Genomic DNA, 18169 nt, shown 5'->3' with positions numbered 1-18169 from the left:
GTTTTTTATTCATATCCTCCTATAACTCGTTGCTTTTGTTCGTTTAGATGGGCTATCCCCACCACTACTCGCGTGCGTGTGTTTTTGTTGGAGTTTTGTTTTAAAAAAGTGTCAGAACGTCGAAGAAGAGTTAGGCAACGGCAAAAAAAGAGACAGCTCAAAATGCGGAAGAACTTTGATAATTTTTGAACTTTGAGTCAAAAGTAAACTAGATACTGCCTGAAAAACAAAATTACCTTACCAATAATTGATAGTTTAGTCTACGGAACAAATATTGAAAAACAAATTTCGAATTTGACAAAAAAAAACATCTGAAAAAAGGTGTCAAATTTTTTATGGATGATCAAATGTAAATAAAAGTTCGAATAACAATGGTCCTTTCTTCAACCATCCACAAATAGAGGGATCTATGTAAATTTGATTAACAAACCAAAAAGAAGAAAGATGAAGCGCCAATTTTTGAAGGTCCACTTGTTGTAAGTATTAAGAGACAAATTACGTAGGTGCAGAAGAAACGTGTGGTGCTGGAAAGAAAATAGTGGAAAACATGTAATGATTCAAACTAATTATACACCAATTGATGCATCATTTTGGTTCTATTTAGGTTCGAGCAAAGTAAAAAGGAAAACGTGAGTGCAAAGGTGAACCATGTCAATAAACATAGAACATAGAACATAGAACAACATTTTTGAAAAAAGAAAAAATTAGACCACAATCTGAAAATTTGTCAGTGCATTTTTTGAAACAATTTTTGGGGCCGTCTAAATTGCTCCAAATTTAGAGTTTTGCAGGATTTTGATAATTGTAAAGACGTCGAAAGTAAGTCAGCATCGTGAAAGATTTTTGGAATTTTTTTCGGAAACTGTTTTACCCAACTCGATTGAAAAAGTTTCAGAATTTTTGTAAGCACTACATTTCTAGATTCATAAAGATTTCTAGACATGAATTACCGTAGCAAAACACTATTTTGAAAAGATTTTTAAAAAAATCAGCAATATTCAATGTACATTATTTAAATTTTAAAAATTGGTGAATCTGATTATATAAACAAAATTAAGAATATAGCCTAAACAGCAAGCAAAATGAAATCTGTGTGATGTGTCTTGGGGTACACTCAAATTCAAATAGGTCTTCCTATTAGACGCTAAAACGGCCCAGACGATTCTATTAACATAAGAAGGATTTAAGTATACTGTGGATGAGCTTTTTACGCCACGAAAAAAAGAGCAAAGAATATGTTTCTGTAACCTGAGACATAGCTTGTCGTAATGTTTTGAAAGCGCGTGAGAAATCGCAGGTGAGTCGTTTGGAAGCTCAAAGTTAAAAGCTAACAGCACGCGTCCTGAAAGCTAATGATTATTGGAACAGATTTCACTTTTGCACATCACTTACAATAGACTCTTTTCAAAAGAAAAAAAGTGCAAAACACAAAGGATGCATGAAAAATGCCGCCGTTGAGGAAAGAAGAAGAGGGAACTTTTTATGGCCATTTTAGAATGGCAACTCACCAAAAACCGTAATGACTCTTAGAGGAGTTTTTACAAAGTCCAGTTTTTTTTCAATCACTTTGATCAAGTAGGCATTTATTTTTAATCAACCAAAACTTAGGAAACTATTTGTTTTACTTTGTTTCAAGCACATTAACAACTTTCCTAATTTAAAATCAAGAGAAAATTAATTACTCAAGAAATAATTTAATTGAAATCCGAAAATTCTACAGTGCGTGCAACTTCTATAGCGCCCCCTGTTTTTTCGCGTTTCACGTCATTCTGGTTTTGTTTCTTGAAAAACTGACAATGCCATTCGATTCCAAATGTCGAAAAACCCCTTGTCCAAAATTTTCATGAAAAAATCACAAACTCTGATGTAATTAGGTCAAAAAATCGTAAAAACTTCTATAGCGAACCCTCAGAATTTTGATATTTTTCCAACAAAACCTCATTTTTTGTCATTTCTAAAGACAGAAAAATAATAAAACGGAGTCAATTTGATTCAGACATCGTACTGATCTATTCTCGGCAGAAATATTATACGTGGAGATTCTTAGGATCCGGTAATTGTCCTGAAACGATCCATTTTGCGTTAGAGGCCTATTCTCGGCTCCCAGCAGTGGGATCGGTTCCAAAATTGAACAAAGTTTTCTAAGACACTAATGGAACCATGTCTGAAATTTTTTTACAAATTGACGGAGTTGTAGATTGTGTGAAATTTGTATCTGATTGCACTATTCGCCCTTCTGTATCCAGAAGTGGACTTAATTCAATTAAAACAACAAGATTTATTAACTGGATGAAGGACCAATACTTCGCGGGACCTCCCTTCCTGACGATAGCTTCAAAATATCGATTCGACACTGAGTTGACCAGATTCTCTATTCCGGTGGCTGAGATTTCTCTCCAAGCATCCTCAATACCAAGTTTCAATGCAGCCACATTTGGATATTGTTTTCCATAAGCATAGACAATTCTGACGAGCGATGCTCATAAGTTCTCGATTGGATTGAGATCCGGGAAACAAGCTGGCCACTTCAACAATTTGATATTTTTTCTGTCGAGAAAAGTACGAGTTGAAGCGACACAGTGAATATTCGCATTATCCAGCTGGAACATCATGCCTTTCTTGGACGGGTGCCGCATAAAAATGACGAGTTCTTGCTCCAAAACTTGCTGATAATCAACAGCTGTCATTTTTAGATACATGTAGATTTGCCATGACACCAAACTTGTCTTGTTCGTGTACTGACAACTGCGAACCTTGTGACATTACGGAGAAAAGTAATGAACAACATTTTTGGCGCTCGTTTGCCACTGATGGACACGTCACAGGTTAAAAAACAACACATTGCAGCAATTATTGAGTGTCTCAAAACACTTGTGTCAGTTTTGGAACCGATCCCACTGTTGGGAGCCGAGAATAGGCCTCTAACGCAAAATGGATCGTTTCAGGACAATTACCGGATCCTAAGAATCTCCATGTATAATATTTCTGCCGAGAATAGATCAGTACGATGTCTGAATCAAATTGACTCCGTTTTATTATTTTTCTGTCTTTAAAAATGACAAAAAATGGGGTTTTGTTGGAAAAATATCAAAATTCTGAGGGGGCGCTATAGAAGTTGCACTGCTGTTTTTACGATTTTTTGACCTAATTACATCAGATTTTGTGATTTTTTCATGAAAATTTTGGACAAGGGGTTTTTCGACATTTGGAATCGAATGGCATTGTCAGTTTTTCAAGAAAAAAACCAGAATGGCGTGAAACGCGAAAAAATAGGGGGCGCTATAGAAGTTGCACGCACTGTAAAATCATTTTCATTAATATCGCTTGAAAATAAGTACACTTGAGTGAAAATGATTGTTAATTTTCAAACCATATTTATTTTTTTAATATACTTTTTTAGATGTGAAAATTATCAGTCTAAAACAACTTTTTTTCTCTTTTTCCTGCAGCTCATAACTCCATTTTTACAGAATTTATTTTCGTTTCCTGAAGGATATCAAGAATAATTTCAAAATAAAAACTGTTGTAGAAAAATTATAGAAACTTTTGTCTGTTGATACTTTTTTGATAAATCAAAAGGCAGCGAAAATATAAGCGACTAAAGTGGGATGGGAGGTACTATTTTCATGGTTTTATGCAACACTTCTGCTAAAATTTTCATTTTCCAGATTTTTCCTTGAACTTTTTCGTTGAGTGGGCACTTCAAATCGATTTTGTTTAAAAGATTTTAAAAGATTTTTTTTTTTTTAATATTATAAAAAATAAATTAGTGACAGTTTAGTACTAGTTGAACTAATGCTGAATCCTAATGTCCAACCTTAATATAATTACGTTACTTCAGTACAGTAAGCAAGTAATCCAACTCTTGTGAAGGTTTATCATTTCCATGAATCTTGAAATCCTCTTTCAATATTTAACTTAATATGCAAATTGCCTACAGATTACAAATTTCATCGCAATTTTCTCAAATATGTAGTTTTTCCAGTTTTCGGATATACCTTTTCGAAATTTATGCAATGACGCGGGCGTTCATTTTTCGCGTAGCCGATCATATCTCCATATTGTCGGTTGGCTGTCTATATTAAATGCGATCCAGAGGGATATGATCCAAAAATCTGATACAACATTTGTTGACAGGTCACCGGAATCTCAATGAAGTTGGTTTGCCCGATAGTCTCCGTACGTATGTGTGGGATGTAAGTGTGATAGCATGCAAATCGGAGACAGCGTCGCAGTACGAGGATGATGTCGGAAATTTTTGGGAGAGGCTAAATCGCCAAGAAGAGACAAAATGTTCATCGTTTCTCCTTATATGGGTCACCGATTGTCCTCTCGACCGGCCGCGGCCTATCAAGTCGACGGTTCAGCCTCCCCCATTTCTAAGCGGTGGCGGTGCGCGTCGGGGATGCTTCTGGCCAATTGCGTCAAGTCCAGTCGATTCGTTGGAGTCATTTCGCAACGTTTCAAGTGCTTTTTCACTTTCTCTCTGGTTTAAGCATAAATTGGAATAAAGAAATATTCTGGCATATTTTTCAAAAATAAGTTTGTTGTCAGATGCTTTTAATTAATTACACACGTGACATGTATTCTTGATCTCCGAAAACAAACACGTTTGTTCTTTCTGTTTTTTCTTTATCTTGGTCCAGTCACGCCTCATTGCACAAGAAATCATAACTTTTGCTTTCTCCAGGAGAAATGAAATCCATGGATCTTTGGGTTGAGTTTCTGTCTGGAGGGATAAATCATCATCCCCTTTTACATTTTCCTCGTTTCTTTCATTCTCACACTTTTTTGCTGTATTCTTCTCATCAGAACCTGTTCGTTCGCCATCAGTCGCCAGTCATTTCATTAGCTTCTGCCAGATATATGCTTCTTGGATGTTTTGCCTGTATCCAACACTCATACCCCCCCCCCCTTATCCTCCCACTTCTCGTAGCCTTTCTTGTTGTGTCCTTTTTTTCATAAATCTCACTATTCTTTCTGGAATTTGTTATAAGATTATTTTTATCTCTTTTTTAAGTGTTCAAATTTCAGCAGTTGGGTTCAGACCTAACCATGCGTCTTAGCGACTATGGTAAACAGTTTGAAGACTGGATGCAAAAGGTACTAACAAATTTAAATGACGTCATCATTAAAACATTTTTCTAGGTTTTCTTCAAATATGGAATATTTGTTGCAAAACATCAATTCTGGTTTTTAATTGTACCTCTCGCCCTCACAGTTCTTTCGATTCCTGGATTATTCTACTTACAAATTAATCTTGATCTCTATAGATTATTCGTTCCAACAGATGCACCAGTAAGTTTTAAATGTTTAATTTCAAAGCAATCCAGCTCATTCCAGGTCAGATATGAATTCGAAAGAACAAAAGATTTTAACAGTTTGTCACAAGGAGATCTCAGTCTGACACCAAAAAGGAATCGACGAGAGTTTGATTGTGAAGATGGCTCATGCTTCTTGCCTGATGTTGAAATGGACAGACTGAAGCGAGATCTTCAAGCTTTGGAAGATGAAGCTCGACTAGACGTGCCGTTCGGAAACGCATCAAGTATGGCAAGATATAAAAGGGATGTGAATAAGGATAAGGAAAAGAAAGAACGCGAAAGGAAACTTAGTAAGTTTGTTGGTACACTAGGTGTTATAAAATTTTATTTTGAATTTTATTTGAAGACCGTAAAACGCAAGCACGCAAATTTTTTGAGGATCCAGCATGTTTCATTGTGATCTCATTTAATTTGACCATTTAAGCATATATTTTATACGCTTTAAGCTTTTCCACAAAATTTCACAGATATTTATAGGTAATGCTTACAAAAACACAAGTATGATATTTTTCTTCAATTGTTTCATTTTCGAAATATAGCTATTTTAAAAAAATCCATCATTTGGAAAAGTCGGCAACTACAAAATTTTGGCCAGTGTTGAAAAAGTTTCAAAAACATCCTAAGGTGATCTGTTTTTTTTTCAATAAAAGAATTCAATTATGTTCAACATACTCACAGCCCGAAACTTTTGACAGGTTTATGATGGTATTTATATAAGCGGTTCCACAAACCGTACCTTTAATGTATCTTTTCAAATAAAAAAATGAAATCATGTGAAATTTTTCGGCTCCGTCGCAAATAACTTTTTTACCCCTGAAAAAATCCGAAAAAAAGCTAAATTTTATTTACGTGAAAATATTCCAGTTCTGATATAGGATTGATGAATCACCATAACCACGGTGTTTTCGTAGAAAGGAAAAGCAAAACAAGTGTCTTATGAGATGTTTCATTCTGCTTGATAAGTGAAGTTATCCTTAGATGATGACCACCCAACACTAAACCCCCCCCCCCCCATTCCTTCCTCAAACCGGGTCAGATCACATCATTCGAGATAAATTTCGCGGCGGTTTTGTTACAACAGAACGCATTCTTCATTGCGTGTCTGTCTCTTTTTCTCACTTTTTCGATCTGAATCGATTTGTGCACGATTAGCCAAAAGAAGAGAGAGGGAGAGAGAAAGTCGTTTTTGAGAATGTCAAATGAAAACCGTCGTTCCATCCCATTTGCTTCAGGATCTCGCTTGAAAAAGGTGGAACACGAGAAAAAGGGAAAGTAGATAGTACGCGAATAGCACTTGTTGAGAACCAATACATCGTTTTATTAGGGGATATAATTAAATTAAATCGTACAAATCACACCTGTTTGTAGATAAAAGTTTTTACAGTTCCTGCCAAACATGATATCCTTCGATTCTACGTTGTTCATCGGAAATTCGACAATCTTCTGCAATCAAAATATCTTGGACCACTTTTCCAGTTCACTCAAGACGCAAGTTGTTTTAGTGATTTATAAATAATAAAGGAACTGAATTTTAGATGATGAAAGTGACAAACGAGTTTGAAGACGAAGTTTGGGGACTCGAAGATTTTTGTACGAAAGATCCAGGCTCCGCGAGCTGCAATAACAACTTGAATCTCTGGATCAAGCATGCTGATGTTCTTTTCAAGGATGGAAAAATAAAGGCAAACCCGAATTTGCAATTATCCTACCCAGTGTTATATCTTTTCAATCGCCCAAAAGATATTGGAAATGTTATTTACGGAGTCGATGTAAAAGGAGAGAAAAACGAGATTCAAGGAGCTAGAGTTTTGACCATTCATTGGTTTGTCAACTATCCAGCAACTGCTGAAAACAATCGAGCTTATTATGCCTATCGTCAGAAGCTTAATGAATACTGGGAGTCTATTTCAGAAAACATTGATCTTCAGTTCATTCCTCACAAGTGTGTTCAATTTTTTTCTTAACATCTGTATAGTCTTTAGCTTGTAAATTTCAGTGACAAGGCTATGGATGACGAAATGCTGGAAATCATTAAAACCACGGTACCTTTTGCTTTCCCTGCAACTATTCTTCTTACAATCTTCGTGTTGTCAGCCAATTACAGTAGTGATAGAACAAAGTGGGTTTTACACTAAATTTTTTTTAATCAAAAAACAAAAATCGAACTTCTTTTCTTGAAATCTGTGCGAATTTCGGATTTTTTAGGAGCGGAATTATTTGAACCCTAAACTTTTTGATTCAGATCGAAACCAATTGAAATGTGCGTCGGAGTTTGGTGTGTCATCTTTGCCCTCATTATCACTTTTGGAGTGTTCTTCTTCTTCGGAGCTAAATTTAACCCAGTTACTTCTACGATGCCGTTCCTTGTGTTAGCCGTGGGTGTCGATGACGATTTCCTGATGATGGCTGCTTGGAGAGAATGTGACCGGAAACATTCCCCTGCTATCAGGTTAGGCTTTGTGATGGCTGACGCTGGAGCTTCCATCACAGTTACATCATTCACCAACTTCTTCTGCTTCTTCCTCGGTTGGTTCATGTGCTCAACCCCAGCTGTCGCTGATTTCTGCATTATTACCGCTGCCGGAGTTTTCTTTGACTATTTGATGCAGGTTAGAAGAGCGATGAGTCAACATTATCTAGATATTTCTTTATTCTTTTTTCAGATTACTTTCTATGCTGCTATTCTGAAATATTCTGGAGATCGCGAAGAAACTGGAGGTTTGGCTAGTTGTTGTTACAAGAAAAATGACGATGATGATGAGGACGTCGAAACTCAACGCGAGCAACGCGAGCAATCCGAAGCCGCCAAGGAAAAAGAAGAAAATATCGATTTTGCACACCACGAGAAAACCTTGGATTGTAAGTTCTTAAAGTCCTTATTATCTAAGTCTCTATTTTTTAGTGCCATACATGCACCAGTTCTTCCGTGATACATTTGCACCATTTGTAATGAAGAAGTGGGTTCGTGTCGCATCTCTTGCCCTGTTTCCAATCTATACTGCATTTGCAATCTATGGATGCTCGATTCTGAGAGTTGATATTTCTCCTGTCAAGTACATCAGAGATAACTCCCCAATTCAGACGTTTGTGGCTCTAGCAGGTAAGAGATATAAAAAGTAAAACATGTGTTAGGAAAGTTAGGTCCGGGGTGGTGGGGTGAATAGTGTTGAAGTTTTGTAGTAGTGCTGTAGGGATACAGTTGAATTACCGTGTGCTTACTGTAATAGCTAGTTCATGAGGAAATAGAAAAATATAAACATTTCAAAAGTCACAAAGAATTCATACAAAGGCTAAAAAACAACAAAATGTTATGATCAGAGCCAAGTTATGAATTTTCTCCTGCTATTCGTGGTGAATGTAATTTAGAATTAGACTGTTATTAATTCTATTAAACGGTTGTTAATTCTATTCAAATTGAACAGAATAGCAGGAACTTTGGAACTACATAGTAATAGATTTATATTTTAAAAATAGAAAAAATTAATCGGTTTATGAAAATTACGTAAAGGTTTCTCTCCGTATGTAAAATTGAATCAAAATAGTCTAAACGTTTCAGATAAGTATATTTGGGCCGACAACGTGATGCCAAACTTCCACATCATGTCACCTCCTGATCTTCGCGACGAGGGAGCACGTAATAGACTGAATGAGTTGGTTTACAAGCTTGAAAGCACGAAATACTCTATCGGAAGAGTATCAACCAACTTGTGGGTATGGCAGTACCAGCAATATTTGAACGATTTTCCTCATATCAATTACACTTCTGATTTCTATGATAGAAAGAATTTAAGAGAATTCTTCTCTCAGCTGGACTACTCCCAATATAGAGGTAAACTATAACTAATGTTATTCTCAGTATCTGTACCGTTTCAAATTTTAGATAAGGTAAAAATCTTGGATAACGTCACAAATGGAGAACCTTGTATTTCTGCATTCTCATTCCAAACATCTTTCTACGGACTTGACAGTTGGGACAAGCGGCAGTCTGAACTTTTCTACTGGCGTGACATTCTTAAGGAATTCCCAGAGTTTGATATGTTCCTTTCTGGAATTTTCAGTCCATTCTTGATTGATCAACGGCACACAATTGCTCCTTCATCTATGCAAACAATTGGCTCAGCGCTTGCCATGATGGCTCTCATTTCTTTCTTCTTCCTACCAGACGCGGTATTCGACCAAAAAAATTTAAATGGAAATTAATGTTTCTGATTTCAGCAATCCGTATTCTTGATGACCTTTTCCTTACTCTCCATCTCAATGGGTGTGTGCGGAGGACTTGCTCTTCTTGGCTCAGATTTGGACTCCGTCAGTATGGGTTGCATTGTTATGGCTATCGGATTGGCTGTTGACTACTCGGTACACATTTGCTATAGATATCACAGATCTGAATATAAAACAGCACAAGAAAAAGTGGCTGACACACTTGCATCCGTCGGATGGCCCGTCACTCAAGCCGTGTGCTCAACATTGGTCGGACTAGCAATCACTGTTTTTGTTCCAGCATATTTAGTACGAGTATTCTTCCAAACTGTTTATCTTGTGAACATCATTGGTGCGTTTTTAGTTTCTTGATTTAATGTTTCTAAATTGGATTTTTCAGGACTTTTCCACGCGCTCGTCTGGCTACCACAGCTCATTTCTGCATTGGATCCATGCGAACGTGTTCCTCTTCGAGAACGTGACAGCCTCATCTCAAAACATATTCCACTTTCACTCCATTAAATCAATTATCTGAACAGTCTCAATCATTCAGTGCCTTTTCACCCCGACTCTAGAAACAATTTTATGTTTCACGTGTGCAAGTTCATTTAACTTATTTTAATAATTTATTCTTGTTTATTTTTTGTTCCTCTCTGTCAAAAATTGTGGGGTTTGACAGCTTTATTGATCACCAAATTTTGAATATCACAACAGATTGTTAATAAACATTTTGAGAAAAAAAATCGTATTTAGAGCCTTCGAGAAATGTGCCAATATTTTGTTTGAAATTTTGAGTATTTTAGGAAACGAGCAAAAATTTAAAAATTGCCCAACTGCTTTTGGACTTATATTACCTTATAAACTCGTACATTAACGGAGTTCACCTTATTGCTTGTTGGTAAGCGTAGGATTAGGCTGACGTAGGCCATATTATACATAAGCTGATTGAAATGCGCTGATTGCTTTTGTCGTTAAATCTACTGCTAGTCAAATGTAGTTTTATATTTAAGCAACTTGGGAGACCTAGGTCTCCCAATAAGCTGGACGGCAGGCGAAGCTTTTATGCAGGCTTGTAGACAGACATAAATTAAAGTTTTTTTATCTCGTAGGCAGGCTTTGAAAACTTTATAGCTGGTAAGTAGGCGTTAGTCGTCTTATAAACAGGTAGGCAGGCATAAGTTAACATTTAAGGTGGCAGTCAAAAGAAGGTCACTTAACTGACTGAAGGACAGGCGTAGGTCGCAATATAGGCTTAATGAAAAATATTTTTATTAAACAGGAATTTGAATAATCATATCACAATACTGCTATAAATCGGATGGTACTAATTGGAGAGAAAGCCATCAAAAAGGTAAGACGGGGTTAAGGATATAGGAATTGAGATTCTTTGTCACTTTTCACATTTCACAACGATATAATTAGACTGACAATTGCATATTTAAAATTTCGGAACGTAGCGTAAAGTGAGTTTTGCGTCTTCTCCCTCCAGACAGCACGTTTTCACCATTGCCGACGTTACCATGTACGGATCACAGTTGGACGCCGGACGACGGTCTTCAAAGTAGCCCTGAAATTTTGTTATAACATGTACTGATACAACATGTCAACGTCAAACACCGGAAAGATCTAAATTTTGTTCTAATTTTATTTGGAAATTTGTGTGATAAAAGAGAATCCGATCACATTTCGAAATTGAATTACTTCAAAAAGAGATAGAACATTTCAACAAACTAGAAATTGTCAAATCACAGGGTTCAATATTCGATTATCATGTACTAATAGTAAATAACCCGGTGTTGATGTACCTAATATTTCTTATCTCGTTGTGATGTTTAGGCATTTTCGCAACACTTACACATTTATCAGCAAAAACTTGTCGAGGAATTCGAACACTGGCTTCACGATCCGCAACTCCAGAGGAAAATGCGTCAACAGTTTCAGTCTGATTAGCTCCAATAAGTCGGCGCTCATTATCACGTCCTCCGTGAGGATCATAATACGCAATATGATGCATATGTACTTTGCTCAGCTTGACGACTGCTTCCTCGATAGCTCTGTAATTCAAATTTATCAGTTATATGTTTGATCTTTTGCGTGTTTCCACTTACTTCCACCCTGTTCCATCTTCGCATGGTGTCCTCATCACGTTTGTGGAGAAGTTGAGATGACATCCAGCACCGCTCCATTCACCGAGCACTGGTTTAGGGTCCAAACTACATACAACTCCGTAGTCTTCACAAATGCGGTGCAGAATGTATCGAGACACCCACAGTTGATCTCCCATCTCAATACCTTCGCATGGACCAACTTGATATTCAAACTAAAAAATTCATAGTCGAATGAGAATTTCGAATAATAATTTAATGAAAACTACATACCTGTGATGGCATACTCTCCACATTAGATCCACTAATTTTGATTCCCGCGTACATGCAGGCTCTGTAGTGTGCTTCAAGAATGTGCCGACCGAAAACTCGATCCGACCCAACTCCACAATAGTATGGGCCCTGTGGTGCGGGAAATCCGTTGACAGGCCAGTTGTACGGATGCTTATCTGCGCCGAGCAGTGTGAACTCTTGCTCCATTCCAAACCATGGCTCTTGATCTTTTGCCTTCTCCATGTTGTCCACGCATTGCTGACGCGTGTTTGTTGCTGGAAAATAACATGTTTTGTGAAATTTCAGACAAAACTAGGAAATGTATTTTCTTTATTCTCATATTTTATTCAAAGATTCAAACTACACTGATCCTTTCAATTCAAAAATTAAAAAAAACTCACGATGAGGTTTATTGTCGTGTGTTAGTGTTTCACAAAGGGCGATTTTGTTTGGCCCCGGTCTAAACGGATCACGGTATAATGCGATTGGTCGGATGTACACATCAGAGCCTTCGCCAAGTGATTGACCGGTCGAAGTTCCATCGAAATTCCAGATTGGGAGATCTGTTGATATACAAAATTACTTTCCAAAATTCTAATTATAAGCTTACCAGATGGAGTTTTCGGCTCGAAGTCAAATGTCTTGGTCTTTCCTCGCATATTTTCCTGGGTTGCATCAATCCAAATGTACATTACCTGATAGTTGTTGTATTGGTCTAGAGCCATGTACTTAGCATTGAGCTCCGAAATATCTGAAAAAGAGCAACTATTCATTGGGTTTTATATGATCAAACTTACTGTTCGTTCGGGCCCTTTTGTTTGATCTACCGTACGACATGTTTGAGAGCTAGCGAAAAAGATGTTTCTGAAAATTAAAGAAATTGAGAAAATTGGGAACTTTTAATTCAATTTCGAAGTTAAAATAAATTGAAATGAAACATTTAATAAATAGAAAAGTTTGGGACACACAGATTGAAAGAAAAGTAAAACTTTAAAACCTTAAACTAGAAAGTAAAACTAAAATGGAATGAAACACCAACTAACGACGGGTTCGGTTTTTCGGAGAGTGTATATGTCAAAGGAAGGATGAGGAAGAGAGAGTGTGTCAGCATATTGATGCAGACAGTCATGCGGGGGGTTAGAAGAAAAAAGACGCAGAGAACCAACTCAGCAAATGACGGTTCACTTCATATAAGTTTACACAAACGCCATTCAGATGGATGGTGGTTACAAAAGGAGCATAAGAAACTCAGAGATCGGCTCACGACCATATTGGTGTAAGTACCTGCCCTTTGCCCAATTTGTTACCTCATGCGGTTTGTGAAAAACGCAATGTACTCGACAGAGAGAGAGAGAGAGAACGAGAGACCGCAGATAACAATCAAAGAATGGGAGGTGGTGGTGGGAATCGTTGCCATACAGTCAAGAAATCAGAGACCAAAAGAATACAACTTCAAATGTTTGAAAAATGAAAACATTATTCGTCCGAAAGTCACAAGTGGAGTGGCTGTGGAGCTATGATACGTGTGATAGTAAGTTGTAAAACGGAAGTTTACACATTCTTTATTGATATTCTGATAAAGTAATTTCGTTTTATCATTCTGATTCAAAAAATCAGACTGATCAAATTAAACCTACTAATCGGAAAAGTGTGGCTGCCGCTGCTGCGCACATGTACTTGGTAGTCTGGGCAACAATAAGGAAAACGGCAAAGTTGGTTTTATTGAACGAAAAAAAGTGCAGACTAGATACGTATGTATATGACAGATGCTATTTTTTCTTTGTATAAGATCAAAGGAGCAAATTCTCTTCACTGATTCTTTGGTTGAGAGAAAAACATTATTATAAAAAAAAGCTGAGTGGCACTGAACGAAAATACTTCTTGATGGATTTTTACCTCTAGTAAAAGACAGAGAAGATAAACAAAAATGGAAATACGACAAAGCTTGAAAAAATATTTACTCGGTTCAAATAGACTTCTATGTATTATGACGGAATGATTTTTCACAACTGAGACTTAGAATGTATACAAAATTATGAACTTATGTGTATTCTCACATATGAGAAAAGCAAAACTAATAGATTATTGAATATCTGCGAGAGGGCTCAAATTATTTGAGAATCGAAGAAAGCATGTACATCTCATTTCGCATTGCGACAGCTTCATACTGCAAAAAGTCAATACATAATGAATCAAATTGTCATCCATTAGGTTACCTTGACAGCGAGCATTGCATCCAGCAACGCACTATCATCCTTCTCGTCAATAGCAACTGGGAATTCAAGGTTTGGAGTGAAACGGAAGAAAGCCATTCCCATGGCTTCAGCCATCCAACGAGCCCGTTCGACGGTTACTCCATCAGCTGCTGTGAGCTGAAAGTGTGGAAAAATGAAAGGTGACAATATAATTAGATGTTTTCCCCGAAAAGGTTGTTAATCCATTCTAGAAAGAAAAAATATTGGAAATAGAAAACAAAATTAACAAAAAATTAAGAAATAACAGTTCCGGTTTATCGAGTGTAAGTCATATACACTCATGTTTTGAACGAAGCTTTAGATTTACGAAGAAAACTTGTCAAATTAGTCCATGTAACTATTTTAGCACCGAAATCACACTTCAAACTAGAATTTGAAACAACCATTTTTGGTTCAAACTAATAAGTCAAAACTCTTTTCAGGATGCGTTTTCAATATGAGAATAAATTGAGATGTTTTCAAGAAACATTCACGTTCGTTGCTAATTATGAAAGGCACCGGTGATTAAAATTAACGTAGTTGGGCTTTTCTGCTATTGAGTTGCCTAATAGTGAGCACACAAACTTTTTGACAACTTTGATTGAATTACATTGACAGACTTATTGATCTGCGCAAAACTTCAAACTTTATTGGCCATTTTTATCTGAAAAGAATTGCTTGCAACTCACCTGCTCAATAAAGACGTCTTTTAAGTGAAGAATCTGGTTGAACGTGTTCACAATTCCACCCATTGTTGTTGGCTTCATCAAGTCAACATTCTCAATTTTCTTTTGCATCGACCCAGTTCCAATTGAAACCATGATCTTTGACACATTACGCTCGTTTCTCTCATATTCCAGGCGTTGACAATCAGTAAGAATGTCAACAGCTGGATTATTAGCGATTAGTCCTCCGTCCATAAACTTTCCATCAACAGGTGGGAAGAATGATGGCGCCGCTCTGAAAAATACGAATCAAAAAGTGCATTTCTGTCCAGCTGTGACTCACGAAGAAGCCCTAACAACTTTTGCAGCTGCCCAGACAGGCTTCATGCCAGCTTGATCAAATGACGGGTCTCTGATGTTATAACTGCGGAACATGTAGAGTAGCGGAGGGCTGATATCGACTCGAGCAACCGGGATACTGATGCGAATACCATTCTTCTCACCGAGTTGCTGGAGCGTATCTCTTCCAAATTCATTTAGAAGAGCATTTTCCAGACCTTCGCCAGAGTATGGTCTGGATCCAATGAAAATATCATCCTGAAAAAATAAGATATTGCAACTAGCACCTGATCTTCCATATCATAATCGCTTTTCTCAATGTTCATTTTCCTACTTTCATTCTGAAATATTGTCTGATGACATGGTCAATATTTCCGTACTTGACCAATCCAAGAGTGATCATTGATCCAGTTGATGTTCCACCGATATGATTGAACCAGCGCAAGAATTTATTTCCAACAACCTTTTCGATCTCCTTCAAAAGCTGAAGAGCCAGAATTCCTTTCATACCACCTCCGTCAATAGACAAAATGACTGAATCTTTCTTGGTCAATGGCGGGAAGTTTTGGCAACGACGATGAGAAGGGTTTTCTGAAAGACGCAGAATGTTATAAAGCGAATAGAAACATATCAAAGTTACCCAGATTGTATTTAATATTTTTCTCTTTTCCTTCTTCAAGTGCTTTGAAGTGTTTTTGCAGAACTTCTGCACATTTACGTCTGGAATTTAGTGCAGCTTTCAAAATTCGGTCGGTGGAATGTCCATCAAACGCCAGAAATGCTTTTACAATATCGACGTCATCTCTTTCAAGAGCATAATCCATTGGAGACATTCCTTTGTTATCAAGCATATTAACATTCGCGCCGTGCGACCAAAGAAGTATGATTGTGCTTAGGTTTCCATTTTTTGCTGAAAAAGTTACGAGTTGCCATTTAAATGTAGTTCAGTTTACCTATATAATGCATTGGTGTGAGTCCGTTCAAATCTTGAGCGTTTATCATTTCAGCTTTGGCAAAACTGAGCATCAACTTTTGGTGCTGGAAATTTGATTAATAAAAACAATATAGTCATTTCAACAAACATCTTTCACGAAATTGTCAAATGTGTGAAACACATTCTTCGAGTTCAAAAGTCTCCCCAAAAAGTCCGAGTCTTGCACGTAGAGAATTCTCAGCACTCTGAAAAACGGTACTAATAAGATAGATACAATCAATGTGGCAACTTACGATTCAAGATCTCTCAGTGAAAATGATGATTTGTTGAGAACATCTGCCGGTGACAATAAGCAATGTGGCAAGTTATTTTTGATTGAGTATTCTGAATATGTTGATAAAGAAAATGTTGTAATTTTTGGTATTCACCTAGAATTTTCTCAAAAGATCGCGGGTAATCGGGAGTTTCGGGCTTGGGATGAGTTTCTGCGGTTATGATCATTTTGTCGCATACTTCTCCGGTAACATGACTGTTGATGTACTGCAAAAATATATTGTTTTCCAAATTTGTTCTTACATTGAAGCATTTTTTTTTTCAAAATATAGAATCGGAAAAACTTGTATACAAATTGAAGCTGCAAAAATCATCCAGCAAAATGATCCGGAGCACAGTTTTCATCTGTACGGATTTTAATTTTTCAGTGAGTCCCACCCATATGCAAGCTTTTTTCGTCAGACTTAACCAATTTCTATAGTTTTCATTTATTGATATAACGCCTATTAATGTCTATTAAGGCATTTGTTTTGTAATTTTCAGCAAAATCCCCCCAAGACACATTTTTCCACCTCGTATCTTTTATTTTAATAAATATTCACCTTTACAATTTCTGGACGATGACGTGCAACTTGCAAAATTGTCTGACCATTATGATTCATTGTCAATGGATCGAAATATTTGTCCCAGACCATTTGAAGTAAACTAAGAGATGCAAATCGAGCGGCAACATGAACGGGAGTATCACCTCTTCTATTTAGTTTTGACATTGAGAAGCTGAAACGGTTCAGTTTTTGTTAACTCAATAAAACTTGATTTGACAGTAACCTACCCATCTCCTTCTTTCTTTTTCTCCTCCTTAACATAATTTGAAAATCCAGAAAAAATCGCAAAATATACTGCTGAGCACTCGGATTGTAATTCCTTTTCTCTCAGCATAACCGGTACCAAATCATTAATGACGTTGATAGGATTGTTCAGATGTGTGATGGATTCGTCAAATTCTTTCCACAAATATTCCAGATCGTCAATGTAAGATGCATTCTTATTGAAATAAACAACCTGGAAAGTTTCTACGTGTATTTTTAATGTTATTTCAGCTTACATAGTTGTTTGGTGTGTAGACAAGTGCATATCCATCACCATATGTAGCTTGTGAAAAGTTCGTAGAAAGCTTTGAGTTGATAGAAAATTTCAAGGTTTTATCCACAGGTCCCGGCCACTGAAAATTGTGCAAATAAATAGGTAAAGGTTTTTAATAATTTAAAAAACCATAATCTGGGAGCACATTTTTGACACATTAAAAAAACATCGTTTTCCTCATCGTTGTGTGGTAGTTTTTTAAACAAAAATTTATAAAAAACTATAGAAAAAATATTTTTTAAATTTATTTTTAGAAAGTGCATGCTCAAGTTTTTTTTTCAATTTTTCATAAACTCAAAATGTTCAAAACTCACCATCGATTGTGCCTGTGGATTGCTGGCTTGAGACGTTGAACCAGCTGCTTTATGTTGAGCATCCGCGTATTCTTTGATTTTATCCTCCACGTTTTGTCGGACTGTGTTCATCGCCATCTGGCCGACGTCACTTTTGGCAAGTTTCATGAAAAAATCCATCTGAAATAACTGTGTTCATAGAAATATGATGTGAAACATGGAACAAACTGGAAATGGAATATAACAACAACAATTAGCATAGGTGTCGTCAAATGTGGTGTCAGGTCCGCATGTACACTTTTGCGGACTTGAGTGCACTATACCACTTCAGATGAGAGGTTTCCGTTTCCTTTTGGTTTTTCTCTAAACAATACAAAAAACGTGTT

The 18169-nt window shown here is 36.7% G+C and overlaps 3 protein-coding genes and 2 non-coding genes across 5 annotated transcripts; 2 read left to right on the top strand and 3 right to left on the bottom strand.

Moving 5' to 3' along the window:
• Positions 1 to 4265: 4265 nt before the first annotated feature.
• Positions 4266 to 4457, top strand: C45B2.9. Its single transcript, NR_071222.1, has one exon. It is a non-coding gene; the product is annotated as an Unclassified non-coding RNA C45B2.9 (non-coding RNA).
• On the bottom strand, positions 4280 to 4545 carry C45B2.12. The gene has a single exon (NR_071221.1). It is a non-coding gene; the product is annotated as an Unclassified non-coding RNA C45B2.12 (non-coding RNA).
• Positions 4546 to 5034: 489 nt separating this feature from the next.
• Positions 5035 to 10263, top strand: ptr-4 (SSD domain-containing protein). The gene is made up of 13 exons (NM_076612.8): positions 5035 to 5103; positions 5149 to 5298; positions 5344 to 5614; positions 6709 to 6812; positions 6860 to 7266; positions 7321 to 7443; positions 7567 to 7933; positions 7988 to 8183; positions 8227 to 8424; positions 8881 to 9153; positions 9205 to 9491; positions 9540 to 9876; positions 9925 to 10263. The coding sequence occupies exons 1-13, from the start codon at positions 5056 to 5058 to the stop codon at positions 10044 to 10046; spliced, it is 2883 nt and encodes a 960-aa protein (NP_509013.2). The 5' UTR covers positions 5035 to 5055; the 3' UTR covers positions 10047 to 10263.
• Positions 10264 to 10778: 515 nt separating this feature from the next.
• On the bottom strand, positions 10779 to 12766 carry gln-1 (glutamine synthetase). The gene is made up of 7 exons (NM_076611.4): positions 12700 to 12766; positions 12513 to 12653; positions 12304 to 12465; positions 11903 to 12177; positions 11633 to 11844; positions 11380 to 11578; positions 10779 to 11091 (listed from the first exon to the last, which is right to left on the bottom strand). Exons 1-7 carry the CDS (start codon positions 12737 to 12739, stop codon positions 10963 to 10965), a joined length of 1158 nt encoding a protein of 385 aa, NP_509012.2. The 5' UTR covers positions 12740 to 12766; the 3' UTR covers positions 10779 to 10962.
• A 1081-nt stretch (positions 12767 to 13847) lies between these two features.
• Positions 13848 to 17963, bottom strand: C45B2.6 (phospholipase A2). The gene is made up of 14 exons (NM_001383594.3): positions 17805 to 17963; positions 17453 to 17569; positions 17180 to 17409; positions 16950 to 17124; positions 16503 to 16614; positions 16368 to 16458; positions 16223 to 16319; positions 16094 to 16178; positions 15781 to 16050; positions 15475 to 15731; positions 15145 to 15398; positions 14826 to 15096; positions 14119 to 14274; positions 13848 to 14069 (listed from the first exon to the last, which is right to left on the bottom strand). The coding sequence occupies exons 1-14, from the start codon at positions 17919 to 17921 to the stop codon at positions 14013 to 14015; spliced, it is 2289 nt and encodes a 762-aa protein (NP_001370408.1). The 5' UTR covers positions 17922 to 17963; the 3' UTR covers positions 13848 to 14012.
• Between the last annotated feature and the right edge of the window lie 206 nt (positions 17964 to 18169).

This window comes from Caenorhabditis elegans, chromosome X (genome assembly GCF_000002985.6).
Source record: "Caenorhabditis elegans chromosome X".
NCBI classification, from domain to species: Eukaryota; Metazoa; Nematoda; class Chromadorea; order Rhabditida; family Rhabditidae; genus Caenorhabditis; species Caenorhabditis elegans.
The sequence above is the reverse complement of the archived record's forward strand: the minus strand, read 5'-3'. Positions and strand labels throughout refer to the sequence as shown.

Coding starts and splice junctions, on each gene's coding strand:
- ptr-4 (NM_076612.8), top strand. CDS start 5,056: ATGCGTCTTAGCGACTATGGTAAACAGTTTGAAGACTGGATGCAAAAG. Junction 5,615..6,708: donor AGAACGCGAAAGGAAACTTA/GTAAGTTTGTTG, acceptor AAGTTTTTACAG/TTCCTGCCAAACATGATATC. Junction 9,877..9,924: donor TTATCTTGTGAACATCATTG/GTGCGTTTTTAG, acceptor TGGATTTTTCAG/GACTTTTCCACGCGCTCGTC.
- gln-1 (NM_076611.4), bottom strand. CDS start 12,739: ATGTCGTACGGTAGATCAAACAAAAGGGCCCGAACGAACA. Junction 12,178..12,303: donor ACACGACAATAAACCTCATC/GTGAGTTTTTTT, acceptor GTTATTTTCCAG/CAACAAACACGCGTCAGCAA. Junction 11,092..11,379: donor AAGTTTTTGCTGATAAATGT/GTAAGTGTTGCG, acceptor ACAAAATTTCAG/GGCTACTTTGAAGACCGTCG.
- C45B2.6 (NM_001383594.3), bottom strand. CDS start 17,921: ATGGCGATGAACACAGTCCGACAAAACGTGGAGGATAAAATCAAAGAA. Junction 16,459..16,502: donor ATCTTTTGAGAAAATTCTAG/GTGAATACCAAA, acceptor CAACATATTCAG/AATACTCAATCAAAAATAAC. Junction 15,732..15,780: donor AAATATTAAATACAATCTGG/GTAACTTTGATA, acceptor TGCGTCTTTCAG/AAAACCCTTCTCATCGTCGT.